General features: G+C 38.3%; 2 protein-coding genes across 2 annotated transcripts in view; one reads left to right on the top strand and one right to left on the bottom strand.

The window, feature by feature from the left end:
• Positions 1–2,497, top strand: part of MRAP (melanocortin 2 receptor accessory protein) — a 14,868-nt gene extending 12,371 nt beyond the window's left edge. The window contains exon 3 of the mRNA XM_065421920.1: positions 2,332–2,497. Coding sequence (XP_065277992.1) covers positions 2,332–2,497 — 166 coding nt within the window. The remainder of the gene's footprint in view (positions 1–2,331) is intronic.
• Positions 2,498–8,923: 6,426 nt separating this feature from the next.
• The window catches only part of URB1 (URB1 ribosome biogenesis homolog), a 74,442-nt gene continuing 68,699 nt past the window's right edge, over positions 8,924–14,666 (bottom strand). Inside the window, exons 36-39 of the mRNA XM_065420033.1 lie at positions 14,313–14,510; positions 12,415–12,656; positions 9,781–10,386; positions 8,924–9,129 (exon numbers count right to left, since the gene is read on the bottom strand). Coding sequence (XP_065276105.1) covers positions 8,924–9,129; positions 9,781–10,386; positions 12,415–12,656; positions 14,313–14,510 — 1,252 coding nt within the window. The remainder of the gene's footprint in view (positions 9,130–9,780; positions 10,387–12,414; positions 12,657–14,312; positions 14,511–14,666) is intronic.

Below are 14,666 nucleotides of genomic sequence, written 5' to 3' on the forward strand. Positions count from 1 at the left end.
TCATCCAGCTAGCCCTGTACTGAGTCCAATAAGATTTGTTTGACTAAAGCATAATTAGTATTTGGCTCAAAGTATATCTTCCGGAAAGGCATTAGTCTTGATTTGAAGACATCAAAAGAAGGAAAATCTATCACTTCCCTTGGTAGTTTGTTCCAATGGGTGATCACCCTCACTGTTAAGAATTTATGTCTAATTTCTAATTTGAATTTGTCTGGCTTCAGCTTCCAGCCAGCTTCTTGTTATGCCTTTCTTTGCTAGATTAAAACATCCTTTAGTAGCTGGTATTTTCTCCCTGTAAAGGTATTTAAGTCACCTCTCAATCTTCATGTTGATAAGCAGATGGAGCTGATATTCTTTAAGTCTGTCACTGCAAAGCATTTTTTCCAGCACTTGAATAATTTTTTGTGTCTCTTTTTTGCACCCTTTCCAATTTTTCAACATTCTTTTACATAAATAAATTAATGGAGATATCCTATCTCCTAGAACTGGAAGGGACCTTGAAGGTCATCAAGTCCAGCCCCCTGCCTTCACTAGCAGGACCAAGTACTGATTTTGCCCCAGATCCCTAAGTGGCCCCCTCAAGGATTGAATTCACAACCCTGGGTTTAGCAGGCCAATGCTCAAACCACTGAGTTATCCCTCCCCCAAATGTGGATACCGGAACTGTATGCACTATTCCAGTATCAGCCTTGCCAATGCCAAATACAGAGGTAAAATCACACACACTCTCTCTCTCCTATTCACTACCCCCCATTTATGCACCTAAAGATCACATTAGCCCTTTTTGCCACAGCATCACAATGGGAGCTCGTGTTGAGTTACTTTCCCACTATGACCCCCTAAACCCTTTTCAGAGGCACTGCTTTAGTCTCCCATTCTGTAAGTGTAGTCTGCAGTCTTTGTTCCTAAGATGGATAGCTTTGCATTTAGTCGTATTAAAAAAGCATTTTGTTTGAATGGACCCACTTTACTAAATAACCAGATTGCGCTGTATGACTGCCCTGTCCTCATGATTTACCCTCCACTCTTTGTGTCATCCACAGATTTTACCAGCAGTGGTTTTATATTTACTTCCAGATCATTGATGAAAATGTTTAACAGAGGCCCAGTACCTTTCTCTGTGGAACCCCATTCCATGAAGATTCCCCATTGACAACTACTTTTTGAAATCTAGCAATTAGCCAGATTTTAATCCATTTAATGTGTGCTTTATTGTTATTGTCTAATGCTAATTTTTTAATCAAACTGTTGTGTGGTAATAAATCAAAGTATATTACATCTGCACAGTTATCTTTATCGACCAAATTTATAATCTCATGAAATAATTAAATCAAGTTTGTTCCTTTTTGAATACTGGCAGATTAGCACTCTTCCAGTCCTCTGGAATTTCCCCAATATTCCAAGATTTATTTAACATCAGCAAGCCGTAGTTCTCTTCAGCCAACTCTTTTAGGACTCTTGGGTGCAAGTTATCTAGGACTGCTGATTTCAAAATGTTTATCCCTACTAGATGTTGTTTAACCTCCTCCTTAGTTACTAATGGATTGGAAAATACTTCATCAACCTCATGTGATATGAATACATCATCCTGCTTCTTTCCAAATACAGAACAGAAGTATTTATTGAAAACTTCTGCCTTTTCTGCATCATCATCAACAATTGCACTATATTTACCTAGTAATGGGCCTATGCCATTGCTCGAATTTCTTTTATTCTTAACAGTTGTTCCTAACTAATGTTCTTAGCTCTGACTTGCTTGGATTTTTCCCTGCTGTCTTTAACTTCTTGTTTTTTTACACTTCATAACTTCTAACTTACATTGATTGACATCAATTTTCCCTTTTTACATGTGTTATATGTTCTTTTTTAATTTCTTACTGCTGCCTTTGCTTTGCCACTGAACTCGGAGGAGCTTTTAGCCAAAGTCATCCTCTTGATTGTGGAATCAATTGTGACTTTTGGTTATCTAATAAACTCTTCTTAAAGAACTCCCTGTCTGATTTTGCTCATAATTTTCCTCCATTTTGGGAAATTAGCCCTTTTGAAGCACCAAGAGCATAGATTAGTGGTTGGGACTGTCCTCTGTGCACCCATATTGAATGTAATCAGGTCATGATCGCTAGTGCCTAGACAACCAACTAACTTCCAGTCCAGTAATTAATTCATCTTTATCCATCATAATGAGGTCCAAAACAGAGTTATCTCATGTTGGATGCAATACCTTTTGTGTTAGAATATAATAATCTATAATGTTTATAAACTCTAATTATATTTATATGAGATCTGCAGCATGTCTCTAACAACACATTTTTTTCTTTCCACACATTACAGACAAGTGCTTGCAGGTAACCGGATAGAACATCTGGAAGGAAGTAGCTCCAATGTTGAGCGGCTGCATTGTGATGATCTCAGCAGTCCGGACTCAGACTTGATCGCTACTGAACCATGTAATTCTCTTTCAGATGAAATTGGCATTCATGGAAGTATCTCGGCTTGAGTGAGAACTGGAAACGGATTCCTTAAAAACCAATCATAGTGATTATGACAGTGGGAAGATACAAGAATACCCTTGATACCTGTTAGTAGCTGTATAAAATTAAACTAAATTAGCCCTGAAAAAGAGAACAAAAATAATTTTAAAAACTAAGACTAAAATTCAAAATATTCAAACCTAGATGCCTAATGATTTAGGCTTCTTAAGCTATTTAGGCACCTAGCTAGACTTGCTGTTTATTAGAGGTGTTGAATAATCCCAGATCTTGCAAATTACTAATGTACTAGATGTAAGAACAACTTAAAAAAATAATCAGGGACAGATTCTGCTCTCTGTTACATGGTTGTAAATCTGAAGCAACTCTTCTGTTGTCAAGTATATTACTCTGATTTACTCCAGTGTGGCTGTGAGCAGGGGCTGTTCCTGCAAGTAGAGGTAGATAAAAGTGGTTCTCAATCTTTCCAGACTACTGTACACCTTTCAGGAGTCTGATTTGTCTTGTGTACCCTAAGTTTTACCTCACTTAAAAACTACTTGCTTACAAAAATCAGACATAAAAATAAAAAAGTGTCACAACACTCCATTACTGAAAAATTGCTTACTTTCTCATTTTTACCATATAAAATACATGTATGAAATTTCAGTTTGTACTGACTTCACTAGTGCTTTTCATGTAGCCTGTTGTAAAATGAGGCAAATGTTTAGATCAGTTGATGTACCCCCTGGAAGACCTCTGCGTGGGGTCGCATACCCGTGGTTGAGAACCACTGGTATAGAATACCAAATTAGATTCCAGTCCTGCAAACTGTTACGAATTGGCTTGCCTTTATGCACTAGATATCATCTTCAGCTGAGCTGTTCATGTGCATGGAGATAAGATGTGTAAATCTTTGCAGGATCAAAGGTTTTATTAATTTGAAGAGAACCCTTTGATTGTATTAGATTTAAATATTTTTCCTGCAATACTTATTCCTTATGAGCTCCATCATGACCATAGTCATCAATCTTATTTCCTCAGGCACCTGTCCTCAGCTCATCTTCTCATTGCCAACCTCATCTTAGCATATTGCATTATCTTCTGGCCACTTTGCTGAGAAGGACAATTTTAGACCAATGTCAAATTTAAAAGCCTTGTGACTGCAGAGCAGAGAATTGCACCTGGCTCCACCGGCTTCAAATTCAGCTATTTTTTAAAGTATAACAGAATGTGTTTTATTTACTTTATTATTTAAAAATATCTGGTTACTTTAAGAAAAGTTTACCTGCTTAGTTTAGCCAAATGGTTAATAGCAGCATTTCTTACCATAAACAAACTGAAGTGTATTTGTAAATAAAGCTGGCAAGTGACAATAGTCATGACCCAGTAGCCACAGGCTTGCCCTCTGAAAGATTGTATAAACCAATTTCTAGTCTGCTTTAATACCAAAAGTAATGACCAGAAAGAAAATGTTACCACTGAAACTCTGCCATTATTTGATTGCTACACTGGTGTTAAAGTCGGATGAAAACTTTGCAGTCTTTTACTTCTGACAGTTTTATCATCAGCGCAACAACTTGCAGTGTTGCCAACTCTTGGGATTTCTTCACAACTAATGTGATTTTGGTCAGGGCTGGAGCCAGTCTGGCGATGAAATGAGACGCTCCAACCCTCTGTCTGGAGGAAAAGTAAAACCCCTTCCAACTTTCCTACTGCCTGGGGAAAAGCAGCCAATCAGAGCTGCTGCAGAAGATAGGCATAGCTTTCACTCCTCCTCCTCTCAGGAGCAGGGCCGGCTCCAGCTTTTCTGCCGCCCCAACCGGTAAAAAAAAAAAAAGGACGAGCGGTGGCACTTTGGCGGCAGCTAAATCGCGCCGCTTGTTCGGCGGTAGTTCGGCAGCGGGTCCTCCCTCTCTTCCTCTTCGGCGGCAATTCGGCAGCAGCTCAAAGAGGAGGAGAGGGAATGAGGGACCCGCCACCGAATTGCCGAAGACCTGGACGTGCTGCCCCGATACCGGACAGAGTGCCGCCTCTTTGAATTGGCCGCCCCAAGCACCTGCTTCCTATGCTGGTGCCTGGAGCCAGCCCTGCTCAGGAGCCAGATAGGTTCTTGGGTCGTGTAGGAGTGAGAGAGAGCAGCTGACACCATTCTTACAGGACAGAATTAGGGAGGAGGGACCAAAAAGAGCCCTGCAGCTTAGGGTAGCTCCATTTCCTCTTTCCTCCTGTGAACAATGGGTCAGTCTGGTCTCGGCTCCATCCCTGCAACACCAGGCCTGGGAAGGAAAAGGTGGGTGAAGACCACTGGAGCTGCCCCACCCCCAGGCCTAGGAAGGGGGAGGAGGAAGGGCCTGGGAGAGAGGGGTGAAGAACTCCTAACGCTGCAGGATGAGCAGAGGCGAGGCTGACAAGGTCAAGATGATGTGGGGGCTAGGGAGCAGTACTCATGTGAGGGTTGCATAATTAATTGCTGGGCTGAGTGGGACACAGAATTAATTAATTAGAACTGTGAGGTTTGGAGAGAAGCTGGAAGCTCCGTACCATCAGGCAGGTCACCGAATCACCATACTCTACACAAATCTGGGAACTGGCAATACTAATTGTCTCACACACACTGAGGATGGACAAGGGCAGTTCAAAAATCAGAGACCGAACAGACAACATAACCTTTAAAAAAAATCTCATGTCTCATGATTTAATGTTGGGGGTTGGCGATACTGCAAATAGTATTGTATAATATTTTTTAAAGCAAGTCTATCTACCAGCAATAGGCTCAGAAACACCAGGGGTTAAAGTGGGTTGAGTCAGACTGAGTCATGGACCAGGTGGGTGTGTGTGGAAATGATTGCAGGAATTCAAGGCAGGTTATTAGCAAGGAAATGTCAAAGCACCTCACTTTCTAATAGACAAATAGATATGGCCACAGCAGCCTTCCCCCTTTTTTCTCAAATGTGCTCCTCTTTTATTAGATTAGAGAGTTCTGCATGAGATACTTGGCAGGGTTCATGGCTGACATAATAAATATGTATTTGGGGTGAAATCCTGGCAAAATTCCATTGTCTTCAATAGGGCCAATATTTCACCCTGGATATTTTTCTGCTTACGTGGTGCTAACAGATCATTGCATCAATTGCCCTGCTCAGGCCTTCAGTCTGAACTGGTGGACATCCTCCTTATTGACTAATGATAGCCTGTGACAGACATCTACTTGATATCAAAACTATTCTCAATGGCTGATTCCAAGAGGATTGAGTGATTGAGATACTTCAGCAATCATTCCATGATCACTGGTGTTCTCTTTTTTAGTTACAATGTGGCCTGATTCAAGCACAGACCCATTGAAGTTACGTATACTCTATTATTTCCTTGACATTATATGTAACAGTTCAGCGTAATATGGAAACCAAAGATGGATTTTTATTTTTTTTATTTTTTTTTACACAAAGTCCAAAGAACAAGGAAATAAAATATGTTTTTAAATTACTTTAAGAAAACAATAGCTTTATATGCAGAATAAACCAAACCTGGAAAACAAACTAATATTAAATATACTAAAATGCAATCCACCCCTTAAATAATGCTAAATACTTCTGGGGAAGAATAGCTTTCCTTCTGGTGACATTCCTACCTACACCAATTTCTGGGTATCTCAAGTTTACCAATCCTCCCAGTAGGGACTTTTCTTCACATACTTTTCTGTAGGTGAATGCTCCTCCTCCTTGTGGTTTGCCAGGTTTCATGGTTTGCTGGAATTCTACCCCCTTCTGTAGGCTACAAACTCCACAGCAGTAGGACTCAAGTCCAGTCCCTTTATGTGCTTCAAAATCAACCTGAGCTCCCTAAAAAAAATCTTGATGCCAAATGACTCTCAGAGGATCCTAATTTCTACTGAATCAGCCTATTATGAAACCTCCAATCTAGAGGCCTAAAATTCTTTTCTCTTGTTACTTCAGCAACCCCTTGCTGAACCAGTCAGAATGCCCCAGGGCTGTAATACTACCACTGAGCCACATCTTTCCTGCTCTGCTTTAAATCCTGAGAAATACCAACTGCTGCTAAAAACTACAAATATATTTCACACACGGTACACAAAGGGAAGTACTTGCAGACCCAATTCAAAGTCCACAGAATCCATCAGTGGACAATGGGATCACATCTTTACTGAACGTTAAAGGCCTTTACACCCCTACAATGAGAACCAGGGGTGACCCACTCATGAAAAGCCCCATTGACTTCAGTGACGATCCATCCACACAGTTCTCATTGTAGGACCAGGGCCAAAGTTGGCAACTTACTTTATTTAAAGTAGTGCAGCTCCTTGGTTCAAAATGTAGATTAGTTTTCTTGGGCATATTCACTGCATTTGTTTTTTTACTGACATTGCTGTTATATCTTTTTAATATCAGAGGGGTAGTCGAGTTAGTCTGTATCCACAAAAACAACGAGGAGTCCAGTGGCACCTTAAAGACTAACAGATTTATTTGGGCATAATCTTTTGTGGGTAAAAAAACCCTACATCTGAATAAGTGAGGTTTTTTACCCACGAAAGCTTATGCCCAAATAAATCTGTTAGTCTTTAAGGGCCACTGGACTCCTCGTTGTTTTTGTCTTTTTAATATATTTTTAAATGTTAAATTAAGTGCCCACATAAACAGTTTACTTAGAATGCTTTGTAGTGGGGCAGTAATAAAGAAATCATTCAATAGATCATATGAACTTTTAAAGATCTTTGGCCACTTAACCTGTACTTTTAAAAGTACCTAATTACCACATTTGTAGAATAGATTGCAGCTCACCAGTTGGAAATCAATCCTTATTTTTAAAAGTGCCCAAATGAAGATTTAGATAAGCGCCACCGATAAAAGTCCATGTGAACTGTATGTCCTTCACAGGCCAGACTAATAATTTTAACTTGTCAGCTCACTTACATGATAAGGAGTTTTCTTCTTGTTAATGTTTTTGAAACTACCATTTAAAAAAGAAATGTCTCTCTCTACCAGCATAAGCAACAGCAATGTGTTATCAATACGTAAAGGTCTGAAAATAAAGTTTGCTCTTGGTTGCTGGGTGCAGCTATTGCTTTAATATCCTACTTCTTGGCAACAGTGAATTATTTATTTATTTTTTAAGAAAATGCTTTTTTTTTTTTTTAATTGAAAAGAAAATTCACATCATTTTAAATGGTTGTCAAATTTTAGGCCTAAATTATGTGACTGTACAACCCCTGATGGGCCCTTTGGAATAAAATATATTTTCACTGAACAAGCAAAGAGAATGTTTCTGTATTTTTTAAAAATCATCTTCAAATAGACTGATACTATGAATAAAAACGACAAGAAAATAAATTATATTTCAGAATATATTAACATATAAAATATAATTCCATACCATGAAGTGAATGTGAAATGTTACACTTGTATTAAAAACAGATTCTATAAACATTAAATGGAGTGTGTATATCGGACTTTACTTCCAGTCAGAAATCTGTACAAAGTACCTATGCATAGCACATATGAGGCATTATAACAAACCCTGGTTTACATTTCAAAGCTTGAAATGCAGCATCTGCATGTTTGCATATCTGAAATGGTATATTATCTTGCCCCTTCCAGGTCTTGTTCAAGAAATCTTTAATTAGATTTCATGGACAACGTGCAAAAGAATACAATTTTATTTGATGAGGAACAATTCATTTAGGTCTTGTTTTGGTCAATTATACTATTTTTTGTCTTAATTTGAAGAAAGCAATCTTTGGATTTAACAGAAGTGAAGCAGTACCATAGCATTGTGCTTTTACTGAGAAAATAGGCAGAAGGACCAATCATTATCCTATTGAAATCTGAGTCTTTAGACTGTCCCAGTCAGCAGTAACCTAGTGCATGTCACTGTTACACAGGAGACTCAGGTTCACATTTTTCCCTCTCTCTATGATGCAGAAGTTGGGTCTGCTTCGGAAACACTCATCCCCACTCTCTGGAAAAGCAGGGGTTAGGACTCAGATAAGCACATAGAAGACCATCCCTCATCTCTTCAGAAGTGTGAGAAGATAGGTCTTTGTCATAGTTATGTCTCCTCCTTGGTTCTGATGGCTAAGACTTGTGTTCTCTGGCCAATGGGGAAATGAAAATGAGTTTGGAGGCACTGCAGTAATCAGCAATTTTTCTTTTTAGTATTCTAGAAAGTAAAAAATGTTTGCAGTATAAATTACATCATAGCTCCAGTGTCCCACCTTGCCCTTGTCTGCCAAAGAAAGAGCAAACACTGCTTGAATATTCTACTGCTAGATTCTCTGTGTACAGAATTCTTTTAAGTCTTGCTCTCTTTTTCTGAGCTTGTACAAGTGTATGGAAAACAAGTTAGATTTGTACATAGTACAATTCAAAGAGGATTTCATGGTTACCAGCAGTGATGACATAGGATTTGACATTTTGAGTATGAGTCAGTATAGAGAATTAATGCCCCAAAATAGCTAAATAAATGTCTTTGCAAAGAGACACCATGGCTTCTTCCGCTTGTTTGTGCATTTTCTTGTCATCACCATTTAATTTACCATCTGTACCACCACAGATCAATTTGACATGGCTTATAAACATATCTGGTTCCTGTGCTCCAAGCCAAATGTCCCCAATGTAAACAGAAGCCAGGAATACACAAGAAGCTGTGAAACAAAAGTGAAGAAAAAAGGAATCAGAATACTCTTCAGTTTCAAAACAGTAACATGGAAAAATCTATTTTACCAAAATTTCCCTTTCAAAACTGTTTTTTTAAGCTAGAGTTTGCTAATCCTTTGCTTTAATGGACAATCTAATTTTTTGTGCTCATCTCGGACCATCCACTCCCCACCTCTAATAGAAAATACCCTCTTTTTAGTGGAAACCTCCGACATCTTTGAATATAGCTAATTATACCATTAGCAACCACTTTTGTCAACAAATGGACAGAACTGGTGTCATGCAAACCAGAACCTGTAATGTGACTTTTGGTGCAAGAATATTTCCCCCATACAACTTCAGATATCCATGTATATAATTAAGCAAGCCAAATTTAATCCAAGACAACAGCTTCTTTTGGGGACCAGGACTAATGTTATATCAAATATTCTTTTGAGGTGAAGACCATATTCTATATTAATTAATGACCAATAGGCTATCTTCTTGGGAAGGACATAACTTTCTGAAGTGATGATCCTCCATCTTAGCAAAGACAGATTTCAAAAACATTTGATGAATGAAAAATATTTAACTACACAACTACTGTCATCTACTCCTCTGCCCTGTTACTGAGTGTAAACAAAAAAAGGACAAGTTACCTTTCTTGATTTCATCCTTTTCTTTCATTGCTGACAGGCAGAACGTTTTCACCACCTTATGACAACTGGCGTTAGTCAACCCCTGAGCATCCAGAAAGTGAAGCATGATTGTATTAAACAAACAGAGCTCTTCAATGTTTGATGACTTCTCTTCGTTGGCTTCACAGATTCTGTTGTAAAGCTTAAACACACTACTTTTCAGTGTGGCATCCCTAAGAATCTCCCGCACTACCGGAGGGTGTGGCAAAATGCTACTGTTTAGCCACTTGAGAGTCAAAAATACATTTTGTATATTGAGGCTATGATCAACCATGGACTTCACTAGCCATTTGGTTACTATGTAAGCAGTTGCACATGTAAGACTGATAGTTTCATTCTCTGGATCAGTAGCTTCAAGCTGTTCCTCTGGAAGTTTAGCAAACGGGGCTGGATAAACAGGCTCCCAATGAACCAATATGGACTCCAGATGGTCTCTGCATTTCTCTAAGTTTGAGACCTTCAGCTCTGAGTCCGTTTCTTCTTCTCTTTCTACCACATCCTTTTTCCGAACATGGCGAGATGAAGGCCGAAATGGGACTTGACCTTTGTTCTTTTCTTTAATATTTTCTGTAAATGGGAAAAATAAAAATACATTTCAAGCCCTTCAAAAACTCTTGTCACTGTAAAGCAATAATGCAGGGAGGATGGCCTTGTGTAATTACAGCTGCTGGGAGGTTGCAAGGTACATGCTTCTGGCCTGATTAAAAAAAAAAAAAAGAAGTATTTGTGTGCTTAAAATGTTAAGTTACATGCTTAGGTACCCTGTTGAATTAAAGCTTCTAACTGCAAAGGGTGCAATTACTTCACTAGGGCCCTGATCCAAAGCTCAATGAAGCCAATGGGTGTCTTTCCATTGACTTCAGTGGGCCCCACATCCACAGGATGTAGTTTGTCACTGATCTTGTGAAAGCTTAGACTTATGTAAGGTTATGTGAAACTTTCAGTTCAATTCATTCATATTATCAAAGCAGTAAGGCTTGTAAACAGCAGCAATGCATTTATTCTACTGCATCAGTACTGAATGGGGCATTGTCAGAGATGCTAATTTTGAAAAATCTGGAAAGTCATCAGAAATCTCAATTATTTTGCAATAAATACAATAGATTTAAACCAATTTCGATTACTAAAAAAAATTAATATCAACCCCAGCAGGTGATTTTAACAGCAAAAATGTCAAAGGGAATTTTTGTGACTGTCTTATAAACTGCTGAAGGCTGGAGAATGAAACTGGACACAATAATTGATTGTTAACTATAGAAATGGTAACAAATGCAAACATAATTCACTAAACTAAAATTATATATATATGTTAATAATATGGCACAGGCAAATATACAGAATCCCTAGAAATACCTAAAAAAATATTTTTGACATCTTTTAAAATTTGGTGGGCTTTTAATATATATATACTTTGTTAAGTGACAACATATTCTGTAAAAACTACAGTATCACTGATCCTGATGCACTGGATTAAAAAAATATACCCCTCTTCTTCCCCTCCTCCCAATATCCTTATATATTATTGAAATGGAAAGAGCAGTAAAAAGTCTAATTTGCTTTTCACTCATTGTGCTGTTCCTTTACTTTTTGTATTTCTCTCAGCATGGACAATGAAAATAGACTAGTCAATTTCATTTTTGATTTATACCCAGTTTCAAATCAATTTCATTTTTAGGTTCTCAAGCACTCTCAGAACACTGCAAGGCTTTGGCTGCAAACGCTGTAGACCACTGTATGTTTGTTTATAACACTATTCCCACTGGCATTTTGTTTTCTTTTTAAATCATAACAATATTTTTATATAATCTTCAGTTTTGTTAAAACTTATTTTTACATTTGTACATGTACATTTTGGAAAATGTTTAACTCTGCAGTGTCCTTTAAAAACATGGAAAGAAATGCATATTAACCTATACATAAAGTGTTGTTTTCTATTTTTATTAAAATAATTCCTTAATGTCCTGCTATGAAAGCAAAAAGGTGAAAAACTGAAATCCACTCTGAAGATTCTTAAAAAAAAAAAATTTAATTTAATACCGATATAAAAATAATTCTGATGTAAGGTTCTTGAAAGGTATATACCAACTATCTGAAATGAGACAACTTTATTAAATGGAAGAGACCACCCAGCAAAACTGTTTGGGTCAGAATTTCATCATTCCAGCTGCTTAACCCATTGGCTTCTTGATCAGATATTTCTGTTGCAAGGCTTATATTCACTAATATAAGAACATGCAACAGATACAAACAGGCTGCCAAACCCCAGAAAATATTGTCCACACAATCTGCCACAGTCATTATGCCATTCTGTCAGATAGAATATTTTTAACACTTTTAGTTTATTATGGCAAGCTGATGACTAAGCCTCCACACAATTTTTTTAAAACTGTATTTACTTTCATGTGAAAATATAATAAAATATATTTTTACAAACCACAATACCTGATTTATTACTGATTTTTTTCTTACTTTAAAACTGGTTTCCTTTGGAAATATTGGTTCCTAAAAGTGCTCAGAATCCACTTTTATTTGTTTAAACAATGTTAAAAATCACTGCAACCAATGTGCTTTTAAATCAACATTTTTAATACTTACTAAGCAACTCTTTGACTTGATATTTTTGAGCAGTTGTTTGCACATCTTCTTGGAGCTGCAGATTTCTTTCAATGATTCCCCACTTATGCAAGAGCATTAGGACATCTTTGTTTGAAAGGACACTCTCATTTACAGTAAATCTGCCCATTTGTCTGAAGGCCGCAACAACAGTAGCTCGGTATCCTAGCACAGAACTGAACGTACTGAAAAACTGAGTGAGCGTGGCAAAATCCAAGTTGGTCCTATTTCAAAAAGAAAAAGGAAATTTTAAAAAAATTCATAAAATATATTTTTCTACATGTTAACCAAAAGAAAAAAGCTAAATACACGGCTATTTAAAATCCTCTGATTTTTTAAATTTAGTTTCTTAGGATGCAAGAGACAGTTAATCTCACTCAGACTGAATTTCTGCTGCTTCTCTCCATTAGTGCCTGATGGGACAGAGACAAAAAATCACATACACCACAACTCTGCTCTACAGATTACCTGCAGCCTGGAAAAGGTAACAGTAAAAGCCAGACAGCACACAGTAGTGTGGGAAATGCTCTGGTGCTTCATCTAAAAGTATTTATTTTACATGAGTTTTCAAACTTCAAGAGGGAAGAACAATAAATTTATTTTTCATGTTGTGACAAACACCCATCTGGATGAATGGCTAAGGTGGAATGAGACCACTGCTTATTGTACCAAACATCACCAGTTTCCTTGTCATCTCTCCTTGCTCACCATGACCTGGTTTGTCTGTTCTCTCAGCATAAATGTCAAAAGACATCAGGGGAAGACTGTAAACCCTTTGAGAAAGGGACTGTCTTTTTATGACACCTGTATTCTACACCTCGCACAATTACTATTATTGGCTAAGGTTTTTCAAAGCCAACTAAGTGAGTCAGCCACACTACTCATTGAAGCTCCACTGAGTACCGAGTTAACTCCACTAGTGTCAGCTTTAAAAAGCTTAACCATGACTATATTTATTATTTGTATGGTAGCAACTAGAGGCTGAGATCAGTGTTAGATGCTGTACAAACAGAGACAGTCCCTGCCCCTAAGGGCTTATGATCTAAACAGAGAAGACAAATGATAAATAATAGTAATAAATCCTCTTCCTCTGTCAGGCGGGCAGTCTAGCTGCCAGCACACAGACAGGCTTCCACAGGGGAAGAACTGCCAGAGCTGGAGAAAAATTTTGGGTAACATTTTCAAAAGTGACTCATGCACCTGGAACACTTTGTCATTTTTGAAAATTTTGCATTGTTAGCCTATACCTCCCTATACCACTTTGCCTGAGCCGGATTCCCCCACACAGGCCACTTGCTAACCAAGGCTGCATCAGATAATGAATGCAAACCCAGTCGGCGGGGTCTTCAGAAGGTATGGACCGACTCCCAGATCCTCAGGGGTATTTAGGCACCTAGCTCTCATTGATTTCAGTGGGAGTTAGGTGTCTAAATATCTTTGAGGATCTGGCCCAAGCATCAAGTAGGGACCTAGCAGAACTCATCAATGGAGACTGTGCCACTCGCTGTCCAGACTGTGGCCACTGCTCAGGCAGAGTGAGCTTGAGGCTTTTCAGGGAGGAGGCCTGCCAGAGAGCTGAAGTGCTGGATTCAGGGTCTGATCTAGCAGGAAAAGGACAAATTACATAATGCTGCCTTTTTAAAAACTACCTGTCCAGTACTTAGAACATGAGTCACCTTACAGTCACCACTTCATTGTTAATATTTTTAAAAGCAAAATCTTTCTGCACAAGTTCCTCCACCCAGGTTCATTATCACCATTTAAAATGGGGAAAGGGCTAATTTATCAGAGATTAAGTGAATTCATGTTGGCCTAATATATTTCAAACTGAACAACAACGTGATTACATAAACCTGGAAACCTGATTGGAAAAGACTTACCGAATGTGTTTAACAAGCATGATCAAAACATACAGAAACTCATTTATAAGCTGAAGAGGAAGGAACTTCTGGTTCTCCTGCGGCTCTTTTTTGCAAAGAGTTTGAATTGGCATCGCCCTTCCTTTGTTTCCTAAATTTGTTATCCACAGAGTGTGGACTAAGGAGATTACATTGGTTAGCACCTTGTTTTCCAGAAACCTGAAAGACAAACAAAAATGTCTTTGTGGAATGCAGAAACTGACCTAGTCACCATCCAATCCATCTCCTAGAAGGAGCCACTTGTTAGCATTTGGGGCCCTGAACATGCAGGCAGGCCTGAAGTCAATGGGGCTCCAAATGGGCTCAGGATTCTAC

Source organism: Emys orbicularis, chromosome 1 (genome assembly GCF_028017835.1).
Source record: "Emys orbicularis isolate rEmyOrb1 chromosome 1, rEmyOrb1.hap1, whole genome shotgun sequence".
In the NCBI taxonomy this organism is placed as follows: domain Eukaryota; kingdom Metazoa; phylum Chordata; order Testudines; family Emydidae; genus Emys; species Emys orbicularis.